The following is a 23,322-nucleotide window of genomic DNA, read 5'->3' as shown; positions in this document are numbered from 1 at the left end:
ACAACTGCCATTCAAGAACGTTACTTGAGAGTTTCTTCGTTGAGACAACGGTTTGCAACCGCTCGCCTCCTTCAAGTTCAGCTTGAGCAAACTCATGAGGTGCAAATTAGCACTCAGACAATAAGAAATCGCATGAGAGAATATGATTTAAGGCCTCGTGTCGCGGCAAGAGGCCCAGCTCTTACCCCAGCCCATCGAAGGCGCGTTTGGATTTTGCGAGAGAGCATATCCATTGGGAAGAGGCCGATTGGGAAAGAGTTCTCTTCACTGATGAGTCTAGATTTTGCCTCTACCATTGTGATCGACGTTCCCTTATATACAGATGTCCACATGAAAGATATGCTCAGTGCAATTTCCTGAATACTACTGGTTTCGGGGGAGGATCGATTATGGTATGGGGTGGAATATCTTTGACTGCTCGCACAGACCTAGTGGTCGTTGACAATGGAGCTATGAATGCTGATAAGTACATAAGAAACATTCTTGAAGAGCATGTAGTGCCATTTGCCCCATACATTGGTGAAAATTTCATTTTTATGGACGATAATGCCAGACCCCATCGTGCGCGCATCGTTCAGGTTGAAGTCTCTCGAATGGAATTGCCAGAAGTCCAGATCTCAATCCGATTTAGCAGGTTTGGGACAACCTTAATAGAAGGCTGAGAAGTTCAGAAAATCATCCAGCTACTCTTAATGACTTAGGAATCCAACTCGGAGAAATCTGGGAAGGATTAGATCAGAACATTTTGAGATCACTCATTTTGAGTATGAACCGTCGTTGACGAGCTGTAATTAACGCAAGGGGTGGAAATACCAAGTATTAAATCACTTATCAGCATTTCAGTATTTTGAAAATTGTTCATTTCTCTTCTTTCACATAAGATTCGGTGAAATCCTGAATTTTTCTTCCATTTAATGTGTCTTGTTTCGTTCAAAACCTTCCCGAGAGAACATAAAAAATAAGTTATAGAGTCAATGTAGAGTTAACTTTCATTAAAATTGAGATTTTCAGAATGTGCGTTAATTTTTTTGCGCAGTGTATTTTGAAATTTAGGAAAATACCCCATTTTCGACATGACATTCTCAACGTCGTCGTCATCGAGACATAAGGTCGTTGCTTAGCTATACCTTTCGCTGCCTGTCAGGAACGTTTTTAAAAACCTGTGTTATAAAAATGAACTTTTATTGTAAATATCAATATGGAAGACTATAAACGGATAGGTCGATGCCAATCGAGAAAAATCCTCTGAAAACTCATAATTTTTCTTCAGATATTTAGGAAATGATCATCTGCTTGAGTACTCACAAGACTTTCAAAGTAAATTCGCTTTTCCGGCAGCAAACAGCCAAGTGCCGGATTCTTCACACCCTCATGCGTTCCTCAAACATGTAAACACGCCGGATGCCCTCCACGGGCATCTCATCCCTCGGTTTATTATATATGGCTGTTCATCCGATTCTCCACTGGCGCTTGTTTCGTCTTCGTCGTCATGGCTGGGCTCTGATTTCATTTTATCGCCCGTGCCTTCGCAAGACTTTTCGGGCCGTCGGTTCACACGTCGGGCAAATATTATGATTACTTCAGCCCCGCGATTCAATATTTGATTTCATATTTGGCGACCTTTCCGCCTGGCGGGACCCGAATCGAAGACTGCCATCGCTTTTTTTTTTTTTTTTTTTTTTTTTTTTTTTTTTTTTTTTTTTTGGTGTAGCAGGGGGAAAATCTGCAAACAGACGAACACACCCTCTCCTGAGGGGGAACAGTGTGGGGATTCTCACTCTCCGAGCTCGAGACCCACTAAAAACCCTTAACTGCTTCTTCATAGGTTCCGGGCATTTTGCCTATTAACCAGTTGACTCTTATGGTTTCTGGACTCTCACACGATCATAGTCGTGTTGATATTTGTATGCTGCCTATAGCTTTTATAGGTTAAGCTCTTCTTTGGTTACATTTAAATCCTTACCTGATCTTTGGGTCTTCGGTAGTAGGTTCTTGACCTTCTAGCTTCTTCCGTTGGATCGTAGTCGACTAATCTTCGTAGTTCCTCATTTGGATGTTGTTTGGCTTTGTCGAATATCCTTTCCGCCTTTCTCTTCATAAATTCTGTAACTGGTTCCCATTCCAAGTCCTTGTAGATTTGTTTGTTCCTAACAAACCAGGGTACGTCCATCGCCATTCTAAGGAGTTTATTCTCAGTGGCCTGTATTTTCTTGATGTGGGTCTTGGCTGCGAAGCCCCATGCCGCCGATCCATATGTGAGTTGTGGTCGCGCAATTGTTTTAATCATCGTCAACTTGATGTTCTTATTCATATGACTTCTTCTGCCTATGAGTGGATAAAGTTTACTCATTGCGGCTTTTGTTTTATCAACTGCACATTTGATGTGGTTTTTCCATGTAAGTCCTCTGTCAAGCGTCACTCCTAGGTATGTTGCTTCATTTTTCCATTCAACCTCTTCTCCATCAACTTCAAGGTTTTCTTCCATCCTCAATCTTCTCTTTTGCAGTAATATTGCTTGAGTCTTTCTTCCATTGATTTGTATTTTCCATTTGATGCACCATTTGAGTAATTCATCTATGGCTTCCTGCAGTCTCCGGTGTATGATCTCTGGGCGTCGATGTCTGAACGCTATTCCTGTGTCATCTGCGTACAATGTGAGCATATTTCTAGCATTCTTCGGGATATCATAGACGTATATTACATAAAGCAGAGGTCCAAGTACCGATCCTTGAGGCACTCCCGCTTCTAATTGTCTGATTTGAGAGGTTGCTCCATCTATTTTCACATAAAAGTTTCTATTCCTCAGATAGTTCCTTATAATCTTGCATAGCTTGGTCGAATATCCTGCTTTTTTCATCTTGTAGATTAGGCCTTCGTGCCATACTCTATCAAAAGCTCTCTCGATATCCATCAGAACTAATCCTGTGGCCTGTTTGGTCTGCATTCCTTCGGTGACGTATTCTATGAGCCGTAGTAATTGGAGTTCAGTCGAGTGTTCTCGTTGAAATCCAAATTGTTCGGGTGGAATTATCTTCAACATTTCTGTTTCCTCATTCAGCCTTTTGGCGATAACCCTCTCGACGACTTTTCCTAGTGCTGATAATAGGCTGATTGGTCTATAATTTTGAGGAAATTTCCGTTCCTTTCCAGGCTTGTTGAAAACTATCATTTCTGCAGTTTTCCATCTCTTTGGGTAGTATTCGGTCCTCATCACTCCGTTTGTTATATTCGTCAAGGCTGCTATTCCTTTTCTAGGCAATTTCTTCAACATATAATTCGTTATCCTATCTTCTCCTGGTGCTTTCCGGTTTTTCAGTTTCATTATTATCTCTTTGATTTCTGTTGGTGAAGCCGGTTTTGGAATGATTTCGGTTTCCGGTGGTTCCATCATCAGTTCTTCGTTTGCCTCCACTTCTTCTTCTAGATCTTCATTGTCATCATCATTTCTGTAATTTATTCTGGCTTCTCTCTCAATTGAGTCGGCCAGTGCTTCGGCTTTCTCAAGTCTCGTATATACCATTCCGTTTGCTCCATGCAGTGGAGGTATAACTGTCCGTTCTCGTCGTAAGCGTTTTTGCATTTTCCAAGCCGAGTGATCTATTGTATTGAGTTCCCTTAATCTCTGGTGCCATCTGCTATTACGCAGTTCTGTTAAAGCATTTTTCAATATCTGGCTATGCTTATTCAGTTTCTTCTTGTCTTCTTCTCTTTTTGTTGTTCTGTAGATTTTTCTGAGTCTTCTGTTCTTTTTTATAAGTTCCTTTATATCCCTTGGCGTATCTCCGTGTGAATGTTTCGGAATTGGTTTCCTTATTCTCTTGGTGCTTTCTTCATAGGCTTCTTTTATTTGATTTTCCAATTTTTCAACTGCTTCATCTAATTCATCCCGGGTGTTTATTTGGGGAATTTCCGTGATTTTCTCCTGAAGTAAATTCTTATATTTCTCCCAGTCTGTGCGATCCTTGGTTTGTGTCTCTTCTTCGTTTCTTGGGCCATGTCCCACTATGAATTCTATGGGATTGTGGTCTGAAGTTCCGTCTTCTATTGTATCAATGCTGATTTCTTCAGTGATGTCTTTCATTACGACAATGTCCAGTACATCGGGTAGTCCATTTACTCTTGGTATGTAGGTCGGTATATCAGGTCCTATCACAACTGCATTGAGTTTTTCAGCATAAATCTTCAGTCTTCTCCCATTGGTATTTTCCACCCTACTGTTCCATTCCTGCGATTTGCAGTTAAGATCACCAATTATGATTTTCGGGTGTCTTCCTACTAGTAGCATTTTTAGATCCTCTTCCAGCATGTCCTTATCCGGTGATTTATAAGTCGAAATAATCTTCACTTGTCCTCGATTGGTATTCACAATAATCGATATTGCTTCTACTTCTTGACCATTGAATATTTGGTCGAAATGGTGATCCATATTCCTTCTAGCCAGTATAGCAACGCCACCTGTGCTGTTAGGTCTATCATTTCTGTAGATATCGTAATTGGGAAATGCTATCCGAACGTTGGGGTTAAGTCTTGTTTCTTGGAGAGCTATGACATCCGGTTTCTTCTCTTCAATCAGTTCTTCGAATTCTGGTCTGCGGGCTCTCAATCCTTCGACGTTCCAAGAGACGATTATGAGATTGTTCTTTATCGTCGTATCAGCCATTAAATATTCTTAATAATTTGCTGCATCTTCTTTTCAATCTCTTTCTCCAGATTCTGCATCATCGTGCTGAGGAGGTTTTTCGTGAACTTATCCAGTTCCTCAGTGATTCCAGAAATTCCTTTTCTGGTTTCGGCTTTTTTGACGGTTTTTGCCTTTTCCGTCCTTTTCTCTGGTTTCTTCGTCTCTTTGACTGCTTTGGTTGCAGTTTCCTGGGGTTTCTTTACTTCCGAAGAGTTTTGGGATGGCCTCGGTGTATTTTGTGTTGGCCTCGAGCTGGTCTGGTTCGATCTTGGCGATCTCTTGGTCTTTTTAGTGACCAATTTCCATTCGCTACATCCCTTGTAGCTGGCTGGATGTCCTTGCTCTCCGCAGAGAACACAAGAGGCATTTCGCTCCTCGTTCTCCCTGGTAAGCGTACACTCCTTGGAGCTGTGATTACCGGAGCATTTCACGCACCTCCATGGAAAAGTGCACTTACTTTGGGCATGTCCATATCGCTGACAGCGGTAACATTGTCCAGGCCCAATCGTCCTTCTCTTAGGTTCAACAACACAGTTCATATTGTAGAGCCTTTTCACCTCGAAGATATCCTTATTCTGGGTTTTAACCAGCAATAAGGGCATCGGCTGTTTTGTTTTATTTGAGGTCATCCTTATGACCTCAGCATCGACGATCCCTTGATCCTTGAGGTCGTCAAGGATCGTCGGGATATCTGCATCCAGCGGTAGGTATCTCACTACCGCGTATATTTTCTTTTCTTCCTCCCGTTGAAGAGTGTAAAACTCCCTATTTATTTTATGAAGGAAGTCCGTCATCCTTCTATGATCATCGGCGCTTTGTGGGACGATTCTTATACCGTCCTTTACTGTCGTCGCTCTTTGGTATTTAATACCGTTTCGCATTAACGCGTTCGAAATTGAAGTCCATTCGGACGTACCTCTCAGGGTCACAGGGGGGATTTTTTCTTTTCTCTCCACTGGAGTGGTTTTCTCTTGGTCTGGGGTTTCCAAGACTCTTTTCTTGTTTGTATCTTCATTTGACGAGGAGCTATCCTTTCTCACTCTTTTGGCGGGTGGGGAAATTTTGGTTTGAGGGGTTTTGACCACCTCCATCTTCTGTTTTTGAACCGGTAAGTTCATTTCTTGGACATTTTTCAAAATAATGTTCTTCTTGAGTGCTTTGGAGTAACTTTCCTTATTTCCCTCCTGCAACTCGAGCCTCTCCCTGAGATTTTTAATCTCAGCAACTAAGCTAGATACGCATCTATCTAACTCATTCACCCTCGCTTTCAAACTTGCGTTCTCCTCTCTCAAAATATCGTGTTCGGACACGACATTAGCGATTTCTGGCGCGTCTTCTTCCATTACGGAATCGCAGTCCGAATGGTCAGACATTTTAGAATCTAATTAATAATTACTTTGCTACTCAAAGAAATTGGAAATAAAATTTTTCAAGACAAAAGAAAAATGGCTAAGTTATATATTTTCTATACTATGAGAAAAATAAATCGACTCACCAGTGATATCCGTGGAACCAGCGATCTTGGAGGTGATCTGGACTCTACACTGAACACACTGAATTTGAACGAATTTCCGCTCTATAACGCATACACTTATAGAACTTACAAAAAACTTCGGAAGTTTCGTAGACGGAATCAAAAATTCCGTAGCTTCGCTAGTGTCAACTTTCACTTCGACTTTCTCTTTTACAACACGAGAGATGACGTATCGCACTGCATCGCTAGTGCTGCCATCGCCCGGTCCTCCGGAGCGCTTTGAGGAAATCCTGATTGGATGGAAGTTTTATATCTCTTTGATCCGCGGATTGGCGCCAATTAGATTCGGAATTTTTTTGGATTATAATGAACATCGCTAGCGTTGGAAGGTTTCATCACAGCAGGCGATGATGCGTACTTGAACTGATATTGGTTGTTTTCGAGAAAATGGCATCTATTGGTATCTGAAGTTGTGATTAGGTGTGTTTCTTTCCTGATCGAGTCTGAACGAGCAAAACTTTTTAAAGACCCTGAAGCTGTTTATAAAAAAAGCCGTAATAAGAAAATTGACTGAAATACGAACATCAATTGTTGGCATAAAAACGCAACCTTGAAGAGTAAGACCTCTTTTTTAAGTTCTTCAAATTTCATTAGCAACATGCCCGACAAATTTTTGAGGCCATTCGTTTGGCAAGAAAATAAATTTTTCCGCCGACCTCTTGATAAAAGCATTGTTTAACGTACACGAAATTAGCTTTTAATGAACCCTTTTATTGGTTGATTTCCTATTAATGCATTATTGTCATGGGTGATCAAATATAGGAGTATTCAGCAGCTTCCAAAATAATTATTTTATTTGTATGTCGCATTGATTTTCGTAGTAACTAGCGGGTGAATTGAGAAGAGATGAATTATGGAGGTTGCAGAAAAAGTATGATGGTTAGAGAGTAATTAATATATCTATGTACTACAACTTCAGCTTCCACCGGCTCCAAACATTCTTTAATAGATATTATAGGAAACGATATCAATGTGATTCACTCAAAATGTCACAACTCGAATATGCCCTCTATGGACTTCTCGAATTGTTCGATCATGAATATCAACATTCAGATATGAACATAGAATATTTATAAGGTGTCAACTTTGACTAGACCCATATTTTGGCGATTAATCGATGTCTTAAAGCGTATTAAAGCGTGACGTCATTAATTTTGTTGTCGCAAAAATAGAATATCGCTGATGGTTCAGTCATCTGTCGTTGTCATTAGACAGCGAATCGAATTGTGAATTTTTCAATTTCTGTTCTTTGGCTATTATTTGAAAAATATTTATTTATTCTAAATGATAATGCAGAAAGTGCATTATTGGCAGTAAAAGCACTCTTCCCTAGTAGGAATTCAAATCAAATTCGATATAAACAACATATTCTCCCTTCTTCTTTATATTACCTCTTTCCGCTTAAGACGACACAGGCGCTGTCCAGAGACCGCCAGGTTCCGCTTAAAGCGTCTTAAAGACTGACGTCATGACTTATTCGCTCGAATAGCACCGCTTAAAGACGCTTCACGCGTCTTGATCGCAAAAATATGGCTTATGTATCGATACAAAATTTTTGCAATCAAGAATTCAAATGTAGATTGCAGATTGTAGATTGAAAAAAAAGTTAATGCAGTAATTGTCATTTTTGAAGGAGATTTATAAAAAAATCCCGTGTGAGTTCTGAATCAGCTGATAAATAAAAGCAATATTTTTTGAATCCGAACTTATTGGCTCTTTACACGATCATAAAGAAGGAAATTGATTTATGGTAGCCACAACTATGATATCTTACCTTCTCCATTATATACAATAGCTAAACTTGCGGCATTGATGCTAAGAAAACTTGTCCAAGTTGAACTGGGAATCAGAAATGATTTTCTGAATGAATTTTGTGTGAATGTTATCGAAATTCATATGTATATCCACTTACTAGATGAAAAAAGTCCTGTCTGAGGAAAACAGATTTGTTTTTTGTGTAAATCCTTTTATTTTGAGGTTATATATCCAGGTTATTTAATTCACCTCTTATTCTTCGTACCTGATTTGAAATATTCTCCGTTTCTCGATGTAAACAAACAAAAGTGCATTAACTTTTTATTTACAAAAATTGACACCAGGGGGCGTATCGCTTGTTTTGAATTCCCAATCGAGAATTCACATTCAATTCAAATGTGGTCGACGGAAGAAATCTTGTAATCAACTCGTTTATTAATTGAGCCACTAATGATATCCAATACTATCTCATTTCAATCTCTTAATTCATTTCCATTAATAACCTAGTTGATTAAATAACTATTTCGTTTCTCTTTTCATTTTATTTTATACAGGAGTACTAGGAAATTGTACGAACTCAATGCTTTTATTTTTGGGCTTCATACAATAACTAAACCCGGTTCAGAAATTTGAGGTACATACTGTACCTGTTTTTGAACACATTTGTTGAGCATCTGGAGTTCTGGAGCAAAAACAGAGTTAAACATTTTCGGGTTCACGTGCTTTACACGGATTTTCTATCTAATAATGATAAACCATGTGATTGATATGATTGGTTCATCTTATGAAATTGTTCAACAGTCCGAAAAAAACATTTTTGTCAGACTGTCAAAATAAGACAATTGAAACGGATGATTTCCTCAAATACTAATGAAATAAATTTTTCATAGATATGATAGACATTTAAATTTTATTGATTGTTTTTTGTAAAAAAAAATTCTGTTCAGCGGCTTACTAAATGAGCATGTAATTTCAAATTCTAAGATAAATTTGAGGCAGCAGCCTCTATGGGAAATAAGTAATGAGACCTGTGCATTTAAAGATTCAATATTCGAAAATAAAGGTGACTTTTCAAATAATCACCTATTAATACTTACAGCTGCAAGAGACGAAAGTGGCCCCTCATAATCAGGTTCATTCTCAAAACTATTCAATAACGAAGCTATCAGGAAGATCGAGCTTGATTTGATAAAGCTTGGGAGTTTTCTCATCAATCGGCAGAAAACTCTTCAATTTGAAAATTTGTTAATTCTGGAAAGAACCATTGGTAAAAAAACTGATATAATATGACTATAATAAACGAAAACAGCTGAAGCCAAAGTCTACGGAGTCAACCTGTTTGACTGAAAAAAAAACGATGGAAATGAATCGCTAGATCACCGGCAACGTAGTATAGTAATTACAACACAAAATGTAAGAAATTGCTCAGCTCTGTGTGAATTCCATGGTAGTTATAGTGGGCATGACTGATCCGCCATTAGTGACGTCATTTCATACTTATTGTGAATACACTTCATGAAGAATTTTTATTCAAGAGTAATACTTTATAAATCTCATTGATATTCTGAAACGTTCAACTAGTTAAAAAAAGAAAAGTATTGTTGATGAAACGATACTTGCTTCCATAGCGATGAAGTAAAAAATAATTATCTCCGAATACACAAGACAATTCAAGAGGAATCTACAAGGGACGCTTGTATAGTTAGATTTTTTTGGTAGGTAGGTACATTTAATTTCAATTCATATAGTCAATAGTCTGTAGAATTGTGTGGAACACAGCATTATTTTGCACAGAATTAGGCTCGTTACAAAAAATAATGCTTTTCTGAAATAGATGAACGAATAATTTTTCCTCATTCGAATAGACTTTTCATTAATTTTTCGTGAAAATAAGATTAATTCTGTTTCAATCTACGTCAGTATTCACACACAGTGATTGCAAAAATTCAACTTCGTACAGAGGGATAACCACGAGAAAAAAAGAGAATAATTTCATTGAAAGTGATCATTTATCGAATTTTATATATTTATGGACTAGTCTCTTAATCATTTTCTCCTACACTTTGTTATTTGAGTGGGGACTACGAATCCTTGGTCTGTGACGTTCGCGACTGAAAAACTCATAGTTCGTTACCAATGAGTTAGGCGCCGCTCACTTGAAAATAGGTGCATCAAATCAAATATGAAGCTGTCCAGTTAAATATTGAAAAATTATTCTTGAATTGGGCGATTGCATTCTTACAGCCCTCTTATTCATAATGGCATTTACTATGTTCAGAGTTGAATTTACGTGATCCGTATATGATAATATGAATATTATTGACTACTTGTCATTATTCCATTCTTGTTTTATTTATTAGTGAACGATCTTTTCATTGTTTTCCACAAAGTTATCAGGATTTTAATTGTTACCCGATATGACGGTATGAAGGTGCTTTTCACCACGTAAAGTGAATTTTTTCACATTTGCCACCCGTGTCTTCAGGAAAAAAGAATAGAAACTTGGATTTTAAGTTTTCTTTTTGTTTCTAGATCCAAATTTTCGGCTTCAATTCCCAACTCTATACCAACTTCTCGGATGCCCTACACCGCGCTCAGGGGATAGTGGTTGTGGCCCTGCTGCTCCAGGTAAGCAACTGTTTTATATTTCTATTCCTCCGCTTTGAACTCATCCCACTCACCCTCTCTCTATCAGTTCACCGATCGGAAGAGGAAATCCGTTCCGATTAAATATCTAGATAACAACCATAGCTTCAATCTGTAGATATTACCGGAAATTCAGACTAAATAGAGATAAACAAACAGTTTGTTCTGACAGAAATAGATTGAAAATCAATCATGTCGAAAGAATAGATGCTGATGAATCTTTTCTGCGGATTCATTTCTGGTGAAAAATGGAAAAATATGATATATGCTATGGTTACGATGTCAAGGTATTCTCTCCGGGAATGGAATTTCCTATTTCCAGTTTTAATGATTTGTTGAGGGGTAAAATTATTATTAACCAGACAATGATTTTTGAAGGGAAGGTTGATCCGGTATGTAGTCAATACTCAAGGTTTTAGCTCTTTATTGTCTTAGCCTAGCTTTCGGACAATGTCTTGTCCTTCTTCAGGGCTACTGGAAAATCACATCACATTGGAAAATATAAAAAACAAGTATAAACAAAACTTACGACAATGTGAGACTACAATTATGAAAAGGATAGTAACAATCTAATCTCCATATATTTATAATGTCAAGAAAAATCTTCGACAATTATTAGATATCATTATACATTTAAAAGACATATATGAATCAAAAAACGTCAAAGGTTTAAAAACATAGAGAAAAAAAGAACAAAAGGCAACAGAAAGGAACGACAGATGAGGCCGAGTGACGTCATAGCATAATGAAGAGCAAGGCGTTTTGTAGTGGTAGAATCATCTCATCTTCATCGATTCAACGATACTGCAATAATAGATGGAATTAATACCGTTGAAATCTGAGTTGATATTTAAGTTGTTCTTATGACTCAAGATTACTACCGCCTCTTAGAACTCTCTTTTGTACTTATTACGTGAGAATTTCATAGTATGTCCGGTCTCACTTATGTGTTTTGATACGTCTGTGGTTTGTCTTGCCATTGTGCAATCTCTTCCTTTATGTTGGAATTAAGAATCCCCCTACTTTGTTTTTCGAATATATGTTGATCGTCGAGTTGTCAGGATGTCTAATGTTTTTTGAGTAGAACTTTTCATAGTTGTCAAATACATATATTGAAATAAAAGTTGTTGATATAAGAAGAAGATTAGGCCCTCAATTCAAAAAGGTAAACCCATATCTGATAGCTAGGGAAATACAGACTGAGGAAACATCAGTTCAAACACTTTATACGAGTTTTCAAATTTCTGCCAGTTTGGCCTACATATGGCTTATTACATTCCGTGCAATCTATAGAATAAATTATTCCAGATTTCTTGGTTGTTGGAGTTTTGTACTTCATTTTGGAGTATACGAATTTACCCAAAGTGCAAGACATACGAGCAGCAATTATTAGATATTGATTGTTGGGTACATGCTTTCTTATGATAGAAGGTGTGATGGCAGGATGGTAAGGCATAGAGAAAAATCTTTTCTGGGTAAATGGGTTCTCTCCATCAATAGTTAGTTGAAGGGATATCCTCTCCTTCGTTGGAGTCAGATTCCATTGTACGACCAGGGTTGTTGAACAAGCATCTGTTGAGGAGTCTTCTGGGATAAGAGTTTTTAATGAGGAGGTGATGTAATCTAAATCGGCTAGATTGCAAGGGATGAGGGCTCACCAACTTTTCTATTCGAGTTTTTAAATCAAGTGTGAGGTTTATTTTAGAACCCGATCAACCTTCCGTTTAGATAATTTCTTAGTCGAGATTAACAACTACATAATGATTTTTGTTCTACCTACTACGACACAGCTTTACCCAACTGATTCAAATCACTGCCTAATGGTTTGGAGAAGAAGAAAAAACTATTAATACAGTAGAAGGTGATCAGAAAAGTGATTCTTTTCCTTTGACGAAAAAGTTAGAAGCGGTCGAAATAAACACTCAAAAGAAGTGCTTCGGGTACTAAGCATTAAATACTCACAAGGTGATAGTCCAACGACACAAAATCTAATCAGTGCATACACCATGTTTTTAAACGCCTTAAACCTTCAACAGAGTTTTGTAAACCATCGAAAAAAAATTGATACAATAAATAACGTCTAGCTATACTCTTTCATCGAAAGGCAACGCACATTTCTTGTTGCATTTTTATTAATGAAATCAGCACCAAAACCATTTTTGTTTTTCTTTTGTAGTATTGTGACACTGTTTGCTTTTTGGATATGAAATGTAGGTAAAGTGTGTTTATCAGAAAGTTATCAAGTTGGACAAATTGAATTAATTAAAATTCAAGGTTTCCAAATTACAACTTAATTTTTTTATCGTTTCATTCGATTCGACGTAGAAAAAGAGGGTTTGGTTACCTGAATGAATCCTATACCTATAATGGAAACTTCCGGAGTTATCAAAGAAAAGCTTGAAATAAGGAAAAAGAGTCATACCGAACTACTCGATTATTTTGTGACTATAGGGAACCATAGGAAAAAACTGAAATTTGAAACTCCGATAAATAATTTCGAGATTTCATGAAGTGTTGATGGAAAATTCTCAACAATCCCAACAAAAAATTAAGAAGATACAATTCTTGAAATTATTCATCCAAACTCATGAAATTGGAGTTTTTTCCTGTGGTTTCCGACACGGAGAATAATGTGAGGTATAGTTTAAAATGGCTCCTTATACCTTACTTTAAGTTTTTCTTCGATACCTCTTAAAGTTTCTGTTTTAGGTATAGAGTTCATTTAGCTAACCTCTCATTTTCTACGTAAAATCTACTGAAACAAAAAAAAATTATCGGTTTCATTCGAAAATCACGAGTTTCAATTCATCCGACAGGTTTAAGTTGATGATCTTCTCATCGAACGGCGAACAGTGTTAAAATGTTACATAATACAAACATTTAAAATCTCATGAAAAAAGCCTCCTAAGCAGAAATATTAGAAAAAATTTCACTTTCCATTTTAACCATTTTTTATGAGAATCCTAATACACACACCGGGAATTTGAAGGAACGGAGATATACTTTCGTAAATGAAAGGTATTTTTGCTTTATTTGGTTTTTGTGCTGCCTAGGTCTAGAAGCCATGCCATTCTTACATAATTGTTATTCATTTTGCACATTTATATCAATTTAGACAACGTCAAAGCCAAATCAAAGCGAAAATATCTGTCGATTGATACATTACATTTGAAACGCGAATTTTCTCCAAGTACAATTTCCTAGTTTTTTCGTAAGTAATTGTTTGAGTTTAGTTGGTTTTTGTTTACTTCCATCACTTTGATTGTGAAACTGTAAATAATGAGTGATTTGCACCCACTTAAATCGCTAGCGCAGTAGCAATGATGGAAAATGGTCGATCTTACAATGATGTTGCCAACATGTTTGGGAAATCAAAATCGGCGATCCATCGAAGTGTTATGCGATGGAGGCAAACTGGAGAGTATGTGAGGAGACGAGGCCAAGGCAGAAAACGCTCAACCACCTCCATAGATGACCGATTTATCACATTACAAACACTCCGCAATAGGCATCGAACCGCAGTTCAAACAAGAAACGAATTGGAAGAAGTTCGTGGAACTACCATAAGTGAGCGTACAGTGAGCAGAAGACTCAAAGAAGTTGTTTTGAGGGCATATAGGTCAAAAAAGCACCACTACTCCAGAAATGTCATCGAGTAGCGCGACTAGCTTTTGCTCGAGATCACCAAAATTGGAGTGGTAATCTCTGGAGTAATGTTTTGTTCACGGATGCCATTTCTGTGTAAATTCAATAGATGTGAGGGAAAGATTGTATCGTCGTCCAGGAGAACAAAACGAACAATTTAATTTTACTGCTACTGTCTATTTCGGTGGAGGCTCAATTATGGTGTGGGGTGGCATATGTTACGGTGCAGGCACAGTGTTGGTGGTTGTTGATGGCGGCACAGTGTTGGTGGTTGTTGATGGCGGCACTTTAACGACAAATAGGTACATGAGGTATATTCTGCAAGATCGTGTGATACCTTTTGCCCCAATTATCGGCAGATTTTCTTTTGATGCAAGACAATGCTCGCCCGCACGCAGCTCCTTGTGTAACTAAATATTTAAATCAGGTTCAAATTCCGACAATGAATTGGTCTGCATGTTCTCCAGACATGAATCCAATTGAACATGTCTGGGATATGCTAGGCAGGCGACTTAGGTCAAGAATTCCTGCTGTTCGAAACTTGGGAGAAGCAAGTTGGAAATATGCTAGAATTTGCCACAAGTAATGATCGACAACGTCGTCAGAAGTATGGTATTGAAAAAAATTCTCCTTGTGATTTTGTGTTACCATTGAATGTTTAGCACTACAATAGGTATACAGCTGAGATTTTAATTTTTAGTCTTAAGTTTCTAGACAGGCTCCAAAATCAATTGAACCATTCGTTGAATTTCCCTGTTGCATGATTCTTTTCAAATGTGCCGCAAAAAAAAGTTATGAGGAAAAATAAAACAATGCATCTCCGTTCCTTTAAATTCGACGGTGTGTCTATTTCATAAACCGTTGAGTTTTCACCTAATATGTGGAATATTCTTGAAATTGGAATAAAATCAGCTATCTTACAATACGAAGATATAGTGGGCCTGTCAGTTTAAACAAGATCAGTATCAGGTTGTTTCCTACATAAACGGAAATGGCAGAGATCCGAAAATATTTCAGGGAAGTTCAAAATCGAAAATCGGAACATACAAATTATCAAAACAAAATTATGATTAGTTCTCCAGAAACGTCTAACAGATCATCGTGGTGAGTCAACCTGTATTAAAAGAAAATTAGCGTCAACTATGAATTTTTATTTACCGTGCGTTTATTCGTTATCTACCAAGATTAAACAAATATGTGTTTTCTTCAGGTGGGAGAACAAAGCTATTTTTGTTGTTCAGTGTATAAATGCTTTCGGGTTATTAATACCGAAAACAGAGATTTTCGCGAGCATTCATTAGAATTTCTATTAAATCCCACAATGACCAATAAATTACTACACAAAGAAATCATTCCTAATTATTCAGGTGGATGCCACAATAACTCACGTAGCTATACATTCACCCAAGGGGGCTCCTTTCATCCGCACCTTAATTGGTATTTCCTGGCGGTGTATATAAAACTTTAAATCAGGAAGAAACCTCCCGAGACGAAGAAACTAATAAATGTGAAAAATTGATCAGAGAATTAATTAGGCAATTTTAATTAGTTCAACCTCAGAGGTCGTGCTGAATCAGTCTTGTAGACAGAGTTCATTATAAAGACATGACACTCAAACTTTTCCTCCGTTAACTACCCACTCAGACATAATTTATAATTAAATTCACTGATTTTCAGGCTTGTTTATTGTGAAGGCGATGTTGCTGAAACATTGTTCCGGCCTTTGCGAAATATTTCATCCGGGCGAGTAACCGCAGAAAATATTCATTGTACGTATTTCCGCGAATGGCTGAAATAATTTTCTGTCAACTAGGGGTATTTTTCATTGGTTTCTCACGTTGTGGTTCGTTGCGGAAAGTAAGTGGAAAAGATGTGGATGGGGGGTATAATAATTTATATTTCTGTGTTTGATAACTGTTTAATTCTCGGTTGCTCAAGATGTTCGAAGTTAAAGTATTTTATCACGATGAGAAATATTAGCTTTAGCGTCTTTTTGAAGAAATTTGGATATGGATTACAGTAAGTAAATGCATGAAAATGATTTTGTTTTTTTTTTAAATCTATAGTCGTGCCTCATATGATTGAAAACAGGGACATTTTCGTAGATTCTCGTTTGATGTTGTCTAAGAGTGTTATGTGTTTCATATCTTTCATGATTTTGACTATAAAACCACAAAAAGACTAGCCCTGAAGAAGATTTTAGAATAAAATCGAAACATGTCGGCAATGGTCTGAGAAGTGGTTTTTATTCCAACAACCTGACCTTCAACCCTGTTAAGCGAATTGGTTATCAATAACAAAGGTCTCAAATCAAACTCATTCTGATATTCAAAACACTGTCTAGATAATATTATATATTCACATATATAAGTAATATTTTATAGTCTGAAGTACTAGAATATCATATTTCTGACCATAAAGCTCAGAAGGTCTACTTTCAACTAAATAATAGTGTTAAGATTGAGCTTGTCAGGAAGAGATTTTTCATTGTGAATAATGAAAAACTTTTTATTGAAAACCTTGATCAACAAACTTGGGAGGAAGTTTTAAGAGTTGAGAAATTTGATGTTAATTTGCAGTGGCAAGTTTTCATTAATACTTTTATAAATATCTTCAATGAATGTTTTCCATTAACTCCAGTGCACAAAAATAAAAAACGGAGTTGCCCTCTTAAGAATGTTGAAATTGAAAAGACTAAACCAAAGTTAGATTCCGTGCTTGTTTTGTCAGGTTTTAATTCTGTTTGTAAATCTGAATACAATAGGTTGAAAAAAGAATATGATACTTTATTGAAAAATGAGAAATCTAGACAATATAAAGATAGGATTAATAGATCAGATTGTAAAATGAAATCTATGTGGGCAATTTGTAAAGAAATTACTGGAAAAAATTCAAATCAGAATAATATTATACATGAAAATCCACCAAAATTTGTCAATGAATTTAATCAGTACCTTGTTGATGTTGTACAAAGTTTGACAAATACTCAGAAAAATAGGACCTTTGAATGCCTGATTCCAGAATGTGATGAATCTTTATTTCTTAAGCCAGTCAGTTCAACTGAATTGGTTGAATTGTCTAACCATTTCAAGAATAAGTTTTGTTGTGGTTACGATGGTATACCCTTGAAATTGGTGAGGAATTCTGTCAAGAAAATATCAGATGTGCTTTGTGGTATAATTAATAATTCCATGAGGTACTCTATTTATCGTGATCAGTTGAAATTTGCATTGATAAAACCATTGTCCAAAAAGGGGATCCACTTGACTTAAGTAACTATAGACCAATTAGTTCCTTACCCACATTCTCCAAGATTTTTGAATTAGTTATGATCACTAGGCTATTAAGTTTCATGAATGAAAATACTTTATTCTCAAAATTTCAACATGGATATCTAAAGAGCAGATCTACCAACACTGCTATTTTTCAATTTGTGAATGCAGTTCTACATTGTTTGGAGAATAAGAATTTTGCATTGGGACTTTTTCTTGATTTAAGCAAAGCTTGATTTTGTTGACCGTGAGCTTCTTCTTCAGAAGCTGGATAAATGTGGAATAAGGGGAAAAGCAAATGATTGTATCAGATCCTTTCGTCCTACAGGAAGCAGCAAGTTGTTCTCAAAGGCTTGAGTGCTTGAGTGATGATGTAAATTCAGATATTTGAAATGTTGAATTTGGAGTTGGTCAGGGTACTATAGCTGGTCTTATTTTATTTTTAGTTAGAGTTTTATATTAATGTAGAGATTAATGATCTCGAATCTCGAAAAAAATCTCCATTATCGATCGCCAGAGAGCATTAAGCGTGTTCGGTGCCTAATTGGATGGGTGACCGACCTGGATATACATCTGAAAAACACGTAAAAAAATCTTGACTTATCGTCACAGCCTGCGTTATTTCTATATGTGAAGTCGCTTTGGAAATGTCCCAATTATTTTTCAACTCAGCATGTATGAAGGAACCTAACTACGACTGGCTCACCCTGATTATATCTCAGCTGCAACTTCAATTCAACAATTGTCATCTACTAAGCGAAATTCATATTGTTATCCTTGGAGTTTTTCACCTCTAGGGATCGTTTCAAATATACAACGCCAACAACAGAAGATATAAATTTCGTAATTTTCTTCCCGGGGATTCTTACTTCTTCTGTATGATTACACTGGTGTAAAAATGAAAGCTGAAAGTTCATCAAGGAGATTGCGACCTCGACATATTCAGGTGGAATAAAGGAAAACGAATTAATGTATGCAGCACATCCACTGAATTGTCCCACGATAAATATACGACCTACCCGACGCGGAGTGGTGTGGACAGCAGGCGAAGTCCATTGTTTCGACGTACACCGATTCCAAACAAAAAAAAACGCGAAACAGAGAATGGAACACTTTTTTTAATGAAGAAAGGAATCGACGAGTGCGCAGGGTCAAATTTCCAAACATCAATTTGTTTCGAGGGGGATCCCGCATTTCATCTGTTCGAAAGCTCGAATATCGTTGCTCCAAGCCCCGAGGGCTCATTGCCTTTTCCAGCTAAAGGAGCAGGCCAACTAGCAAAACATGGTGGTAAATATTTACATAGGACGACATTAAACTTTCCACTAGTTGGGTTATTTATGAAGGGAACAACGGTCCTCTCTTTATGCTGGCCAAATTTCTGGGACTTTATCTTGGTCTTAGTGGATTTCACTCGCACATTTTGGCGTTGTTTGTTCTATTCGATCGCAAATCTTAGAGTATAATGGTTTCGAGAAGAAACTCTTTGAGTTGTTCAACTGTATATCATTCATCACCAGATCGTTGCAATATTTAAGTATCTGGACTTCTCGTATTCAATTTGGAATAGAAAAACTCCACACGAGAGCTTCATCACCTATTCGATCACGAGCTATTTTTTCAAATCGTCATCCAAGTGTTTAGGACAATTATTTTCTCTGCTGGGAATGAAAATTTATTTTACCTCTTATAAATAACTGCGGAATCTCTAAACCACCATTTTACCTCTGTTGGAAGGTTTGGTGAAACCATCGCTAGAAAATTCGAGACGGCTGATGAGTACCTAATTTAAAAACCAATTCCATGAGTTCTATATGTTTGAAACCGGCCACAGAGAACCAACTTGAAAAACTATCGTCAGGATCAAAAAACAAGTGCACAAGAAACGTTTATGGTATATAAATAATTCCTCATATAAGAAAACCACTTTGCAAAGGCAAGGTGACAAGATTAAACTATCTGGGAGTTACAGTATCCAGTGAACGATGCGTCATAGAAGAAGCCCGAATACATTGGCACCAAGCAGCTAAGACTGGAGGCTGCCTTAGATATATAGTCTGGACCAACAAAACCATTAGTCACAAAGCGAAAACTCGCATATATAAAGCGTGTGTGCAATCAGTGCTCACATACGCCGCCGAAACGAGGGCAGAAACAAAAAGGGAATGGCGAAAATTGAGGATCTTAAGATCTATCAAAGGGGTAACACTCAGAGACCATGTGAGGAGTTCTGACATAAGGGAGTAACTGGAGGTGCAGGATGATGTCAGATAGGTGAGAGCACGCAGGAAGTTCTGGAGAGACCAAGTGCAAAGGATGCCGGATGAAAAACTAGCCAAATGGGCAGAAACACAAAAACCTGGCACCCTCCAAAGCGTTGAAAAGAGAGCTGGAACTGGATGTCCCAGGAAACAAGCCAATAACAGGCAGAAAGCAGAAAACATTGGACATAGTCCTGTTCAAACGTGGAAGAAGAAGAAGACTTTGCAAGATTCTCAACGACTGTATCGAACAAGTGATACGAGCTGAAGGTTGCTGTGGTTACACCCGTATATAAGAAGGAATCTACGAAGGAGCTTTCAAATTATCGTCCAATTTTTGTGTTGCCACAGCGATGATTGAGATGCTTGATGCAATAGCCCAGGCTTTTAATTAATGCTAGGAGGTGGAACTTACGTGTGTGGACTTCAGTAAAGCTTTTGACAGCGTTTACCATGAGATTCTGCTGAGTAAACTTTGATCTTTCGGCGTACGAGGAAAGACTTACAACATTTTTGCTTCGTACCTGAAGCAAAGATATCAAGTTGTGAACTGGGACGACACTGTTTCTAACATTAAAAAAATCACCACAGAAGTACCACAAGGTTCCATTCTGCGCCCGATACTTTTCATAATCTACACAAATGACCAACACGTGAATTGAGGCCAAAACGGCGTCAGCACTTACAGAGGCTCAGAAGTTATTCGCGTCAAGCGTCTTAAGCGAGAATAAAATTCAAATACTATTGCTGAGTAGTAGGGAACAGCAATGATTCGCTCTCATATTTTGGCGTAACTTTTCAATCCTAGCTACTCTGGAACGACCATATTGAGGAGATTTGCGGTAGATTCTCATCATTATAAATCTGACTAGGAAAATGAAAATGATTTCCAATATACAGACAGCCAGGCTCACCTACTACTCTACTTTTCACTCACAGATGACCAATGAAATAATCGTGTGGGGACACAGCAGTGCGGCTCAGATGATTCTGAAGAAACAGAAAAAATTCCTATGACCCATATATGGCCAAAGAGAGAGCTGTCGAGACGTTTTCAGGAGAGAGGGGGTACTTACGTGCATATCAATCTTCATTCTTACTTCCCGACCGCAGTGAAATACGTTTACCAGATTCGACATAAGTTTACGACCAATTCCGAAATCCATTTATACTGCACCAGAAATAGACAGCAGCTTACTGTTCCACTAGCGAGAATAAAGAGAACACAACAAGGAATCAACTATATCTCATTGAAACTTCATAATAAGCTACCCGAAATTATAAAAGGTTTCAACGAATCAAAGCTGCTACTGCAGCGAACAATACACAGTCTGGAAGAATTCCTTTCTTGATTTGTTTGTGTATGTGTGTTGGTGTGAACTCGTATCATTCTTTGAATGTGCTTTTTTTTTCTTCTGTTCTTTTGACATGTCGTGTCATAATATACAAATATTTATATCTGTATAATATGCATGCCTATGTATGCATGTGCGAATAGACAACCTGTTTCTTTATAGGAATTTACCTTTAAACCTAAAGTATCTTAATAGGTATATAGGGTGGGTAGAAATGTATGTGTAATTAAAGAAATTGACGAAATCAATGAAACATTCTGCATCTTGATTACAAACAGAGACTGACCCTTTAAATATTGGTTATTCTGACTCAACCACGTGTCCTCTATCTACTCTCAGCTTTCGCCGAGTTATCAATGTACCTATATGTGAAAATGTATTGTATTTTGGGAAACAAATTGCAAATTGAATTTTCAAGAAGTGATCATTTATTTTTTTTTCAATAACGTGTTCTAATTAGGAGTAGTTAAAATACTGCTCACCTTGTTCAATCTCACTGAATATCAGATGCGCTGCGTTTTTAAATTTATACGAAGTTGCAGTCCACAAAATCTCAATCCAATTTGGGGGATATGACTCTTGAAGATACTATGTGAGCGATTTTTAGTAAAATGATTCATTTTGATTAGTTTTATCTACTGTTAAAAAATTTTCACTTTCGAAAACCCTCTGTATACCGATAATGATGATTACCTATTACCTATTCATGTAATTATTTTTCAGTTGTTATTATTTGCTTGTTCATCAATGAACTATAGTTCATCAATGAACTATAGTTCATTGATGAACAAGCAAATAATAACAACCTAAACAGTACCAGTTGGCGTTTTGATAAACATACAATAAAGAGCTGTTTCGCTAACTGACGGTAGGTGATGATGGTTTGTCTCAACAGCTGATAACAAGTTCGTTTATTCTAATTTTATCGGCCCAATGTAATGACACAAGTAGTAGTAATTGGCGAATCCAAAAATCAAGACGCTCTCTGCCGACTGAATTCCGAAACTACTTTGTCAGTACTGCAAAGTCAAAACAAGTTTCGTTTCTTATGTTTTCTCTTATCTCACGTTGTCCAACGAAGTATTATAATTATTATTTGGAGAAGTTATATTGGGATTATTGTCTGGGTTTCTGAATACAAATATTGATTCCAAAAAAATATTGGAAAAGGTATTTATACCAGTGCTTTCAACTGGCAGGAGTTAGGTTAAAAGATTTTTCTTTGCGGGAGTTTTCTGCTAAATCCAATTGACGATTCAGAAATACAATTTCACAATTTTCATACTTCCAAATTAATGCGTTTTCTCATCTGTAGAACTTGTTCCATGAGCTCAATCATATTTATGTCTCTTAAGATTTCAGTACCTATATCATAACATGGAATAGAAATATTTTAAATAGAAACTTTAAAACTTCGACATAAAGGCTCTACTTATCAAGATGTTTAGTTTCTACCTCCTTCACAAACTCAGTATATGCTACCTCAACATTATTTTCTAGGTTAACTTCAAGAAAGAATCTGTGAAATAATAGGAATTTGTGTCTAGGTACAGTGGATCACCAATATCATCTCTCGATTTTATTCCACAATTCATCCCTTTCAAATGAAGTATTTCCAAAAAATGTTGATCTTTCTTTAAGAAACTACATCAATCAATTCACTTCCGATAATTACGATAAACATCTCGATTTACTAGAAAAACTCTGTTAGGCCGTACAAATCTCGAAAAGAGTACTGACCAACGTCAAAGTTTGTTTACATTTCGCAGCGCTCTCAGAGGTAATTGGATTCGCGAATATCAATTATGAGTTAGAAAAACTTATACGATTAAACTCATTCGAAGAATGGCTTCAGCTAATTATTACCTATACTCTCCCCCTCATTTCATGATATCTGAAAATGAAGATAATCATATTATTCTGACTGTACGGAAAAAAAGTAGATACGTATACCTAACGTAATCTTCGAATATAGTCGAATTTGTAATAGGGTATATTATATACGCCGATATGTTCAAAGCTCAAATTTGAAAGAATTATTCCACGACACACGAACTCACGGAAGGTCGGGGAAGTTCACCTGAAAAATTAAATTGAATTTGCGGAATGATATGCACATAGACGATACAACATGCTGTTTCATGATGAAAAACACAATTAGAGTAGCAGCACG

At 37.0% G+C, this 23,322-nt stretch overlaps 1 protein-coding gene across 1 annotated transcript in view; it reads left to right on the top strand.

Moving 5' to 3' along the window:
* Nucleotides 1-23,322, top strand: part of LOC123310499 (carbonic anhydrase-related protein 10) — a 447,368-nt gene that overhangs the window by 359,663 nt on the left and 64,383 nt on the right. The window contains exon 6 of the mRNA XM_044893983.1: nucleotides 10,503-10,598. Within this exon, the coding sequence (XP_044749918.1) occupies nucleotides 10,503-10,598 (96 nt within the window). The remainder of the gene's footprint in view (nucleotides 1-10,502; nucleotides 10,599-23,322) is intronic.

Source organism: Coccinella septempunctata, chromosome 3 (genome assembly GCF_907165205.1).
Source record: "Coccinella septempunctata chromosome 3, icCocSept1.1, whole genome shotgun sequence".
Taxonomy (NCBI): domain Eukaryota; kingdom Metazoa; phylum Arthropoda; class Insecta; order Coleoptera; family Coccinellidae; genus Coccinella; species Coccinella septempunctata.
Note: the sequence above shows the minus strand (reverse complement) of the source record. Positions and strands in the feature narration are given on the sequence as shown.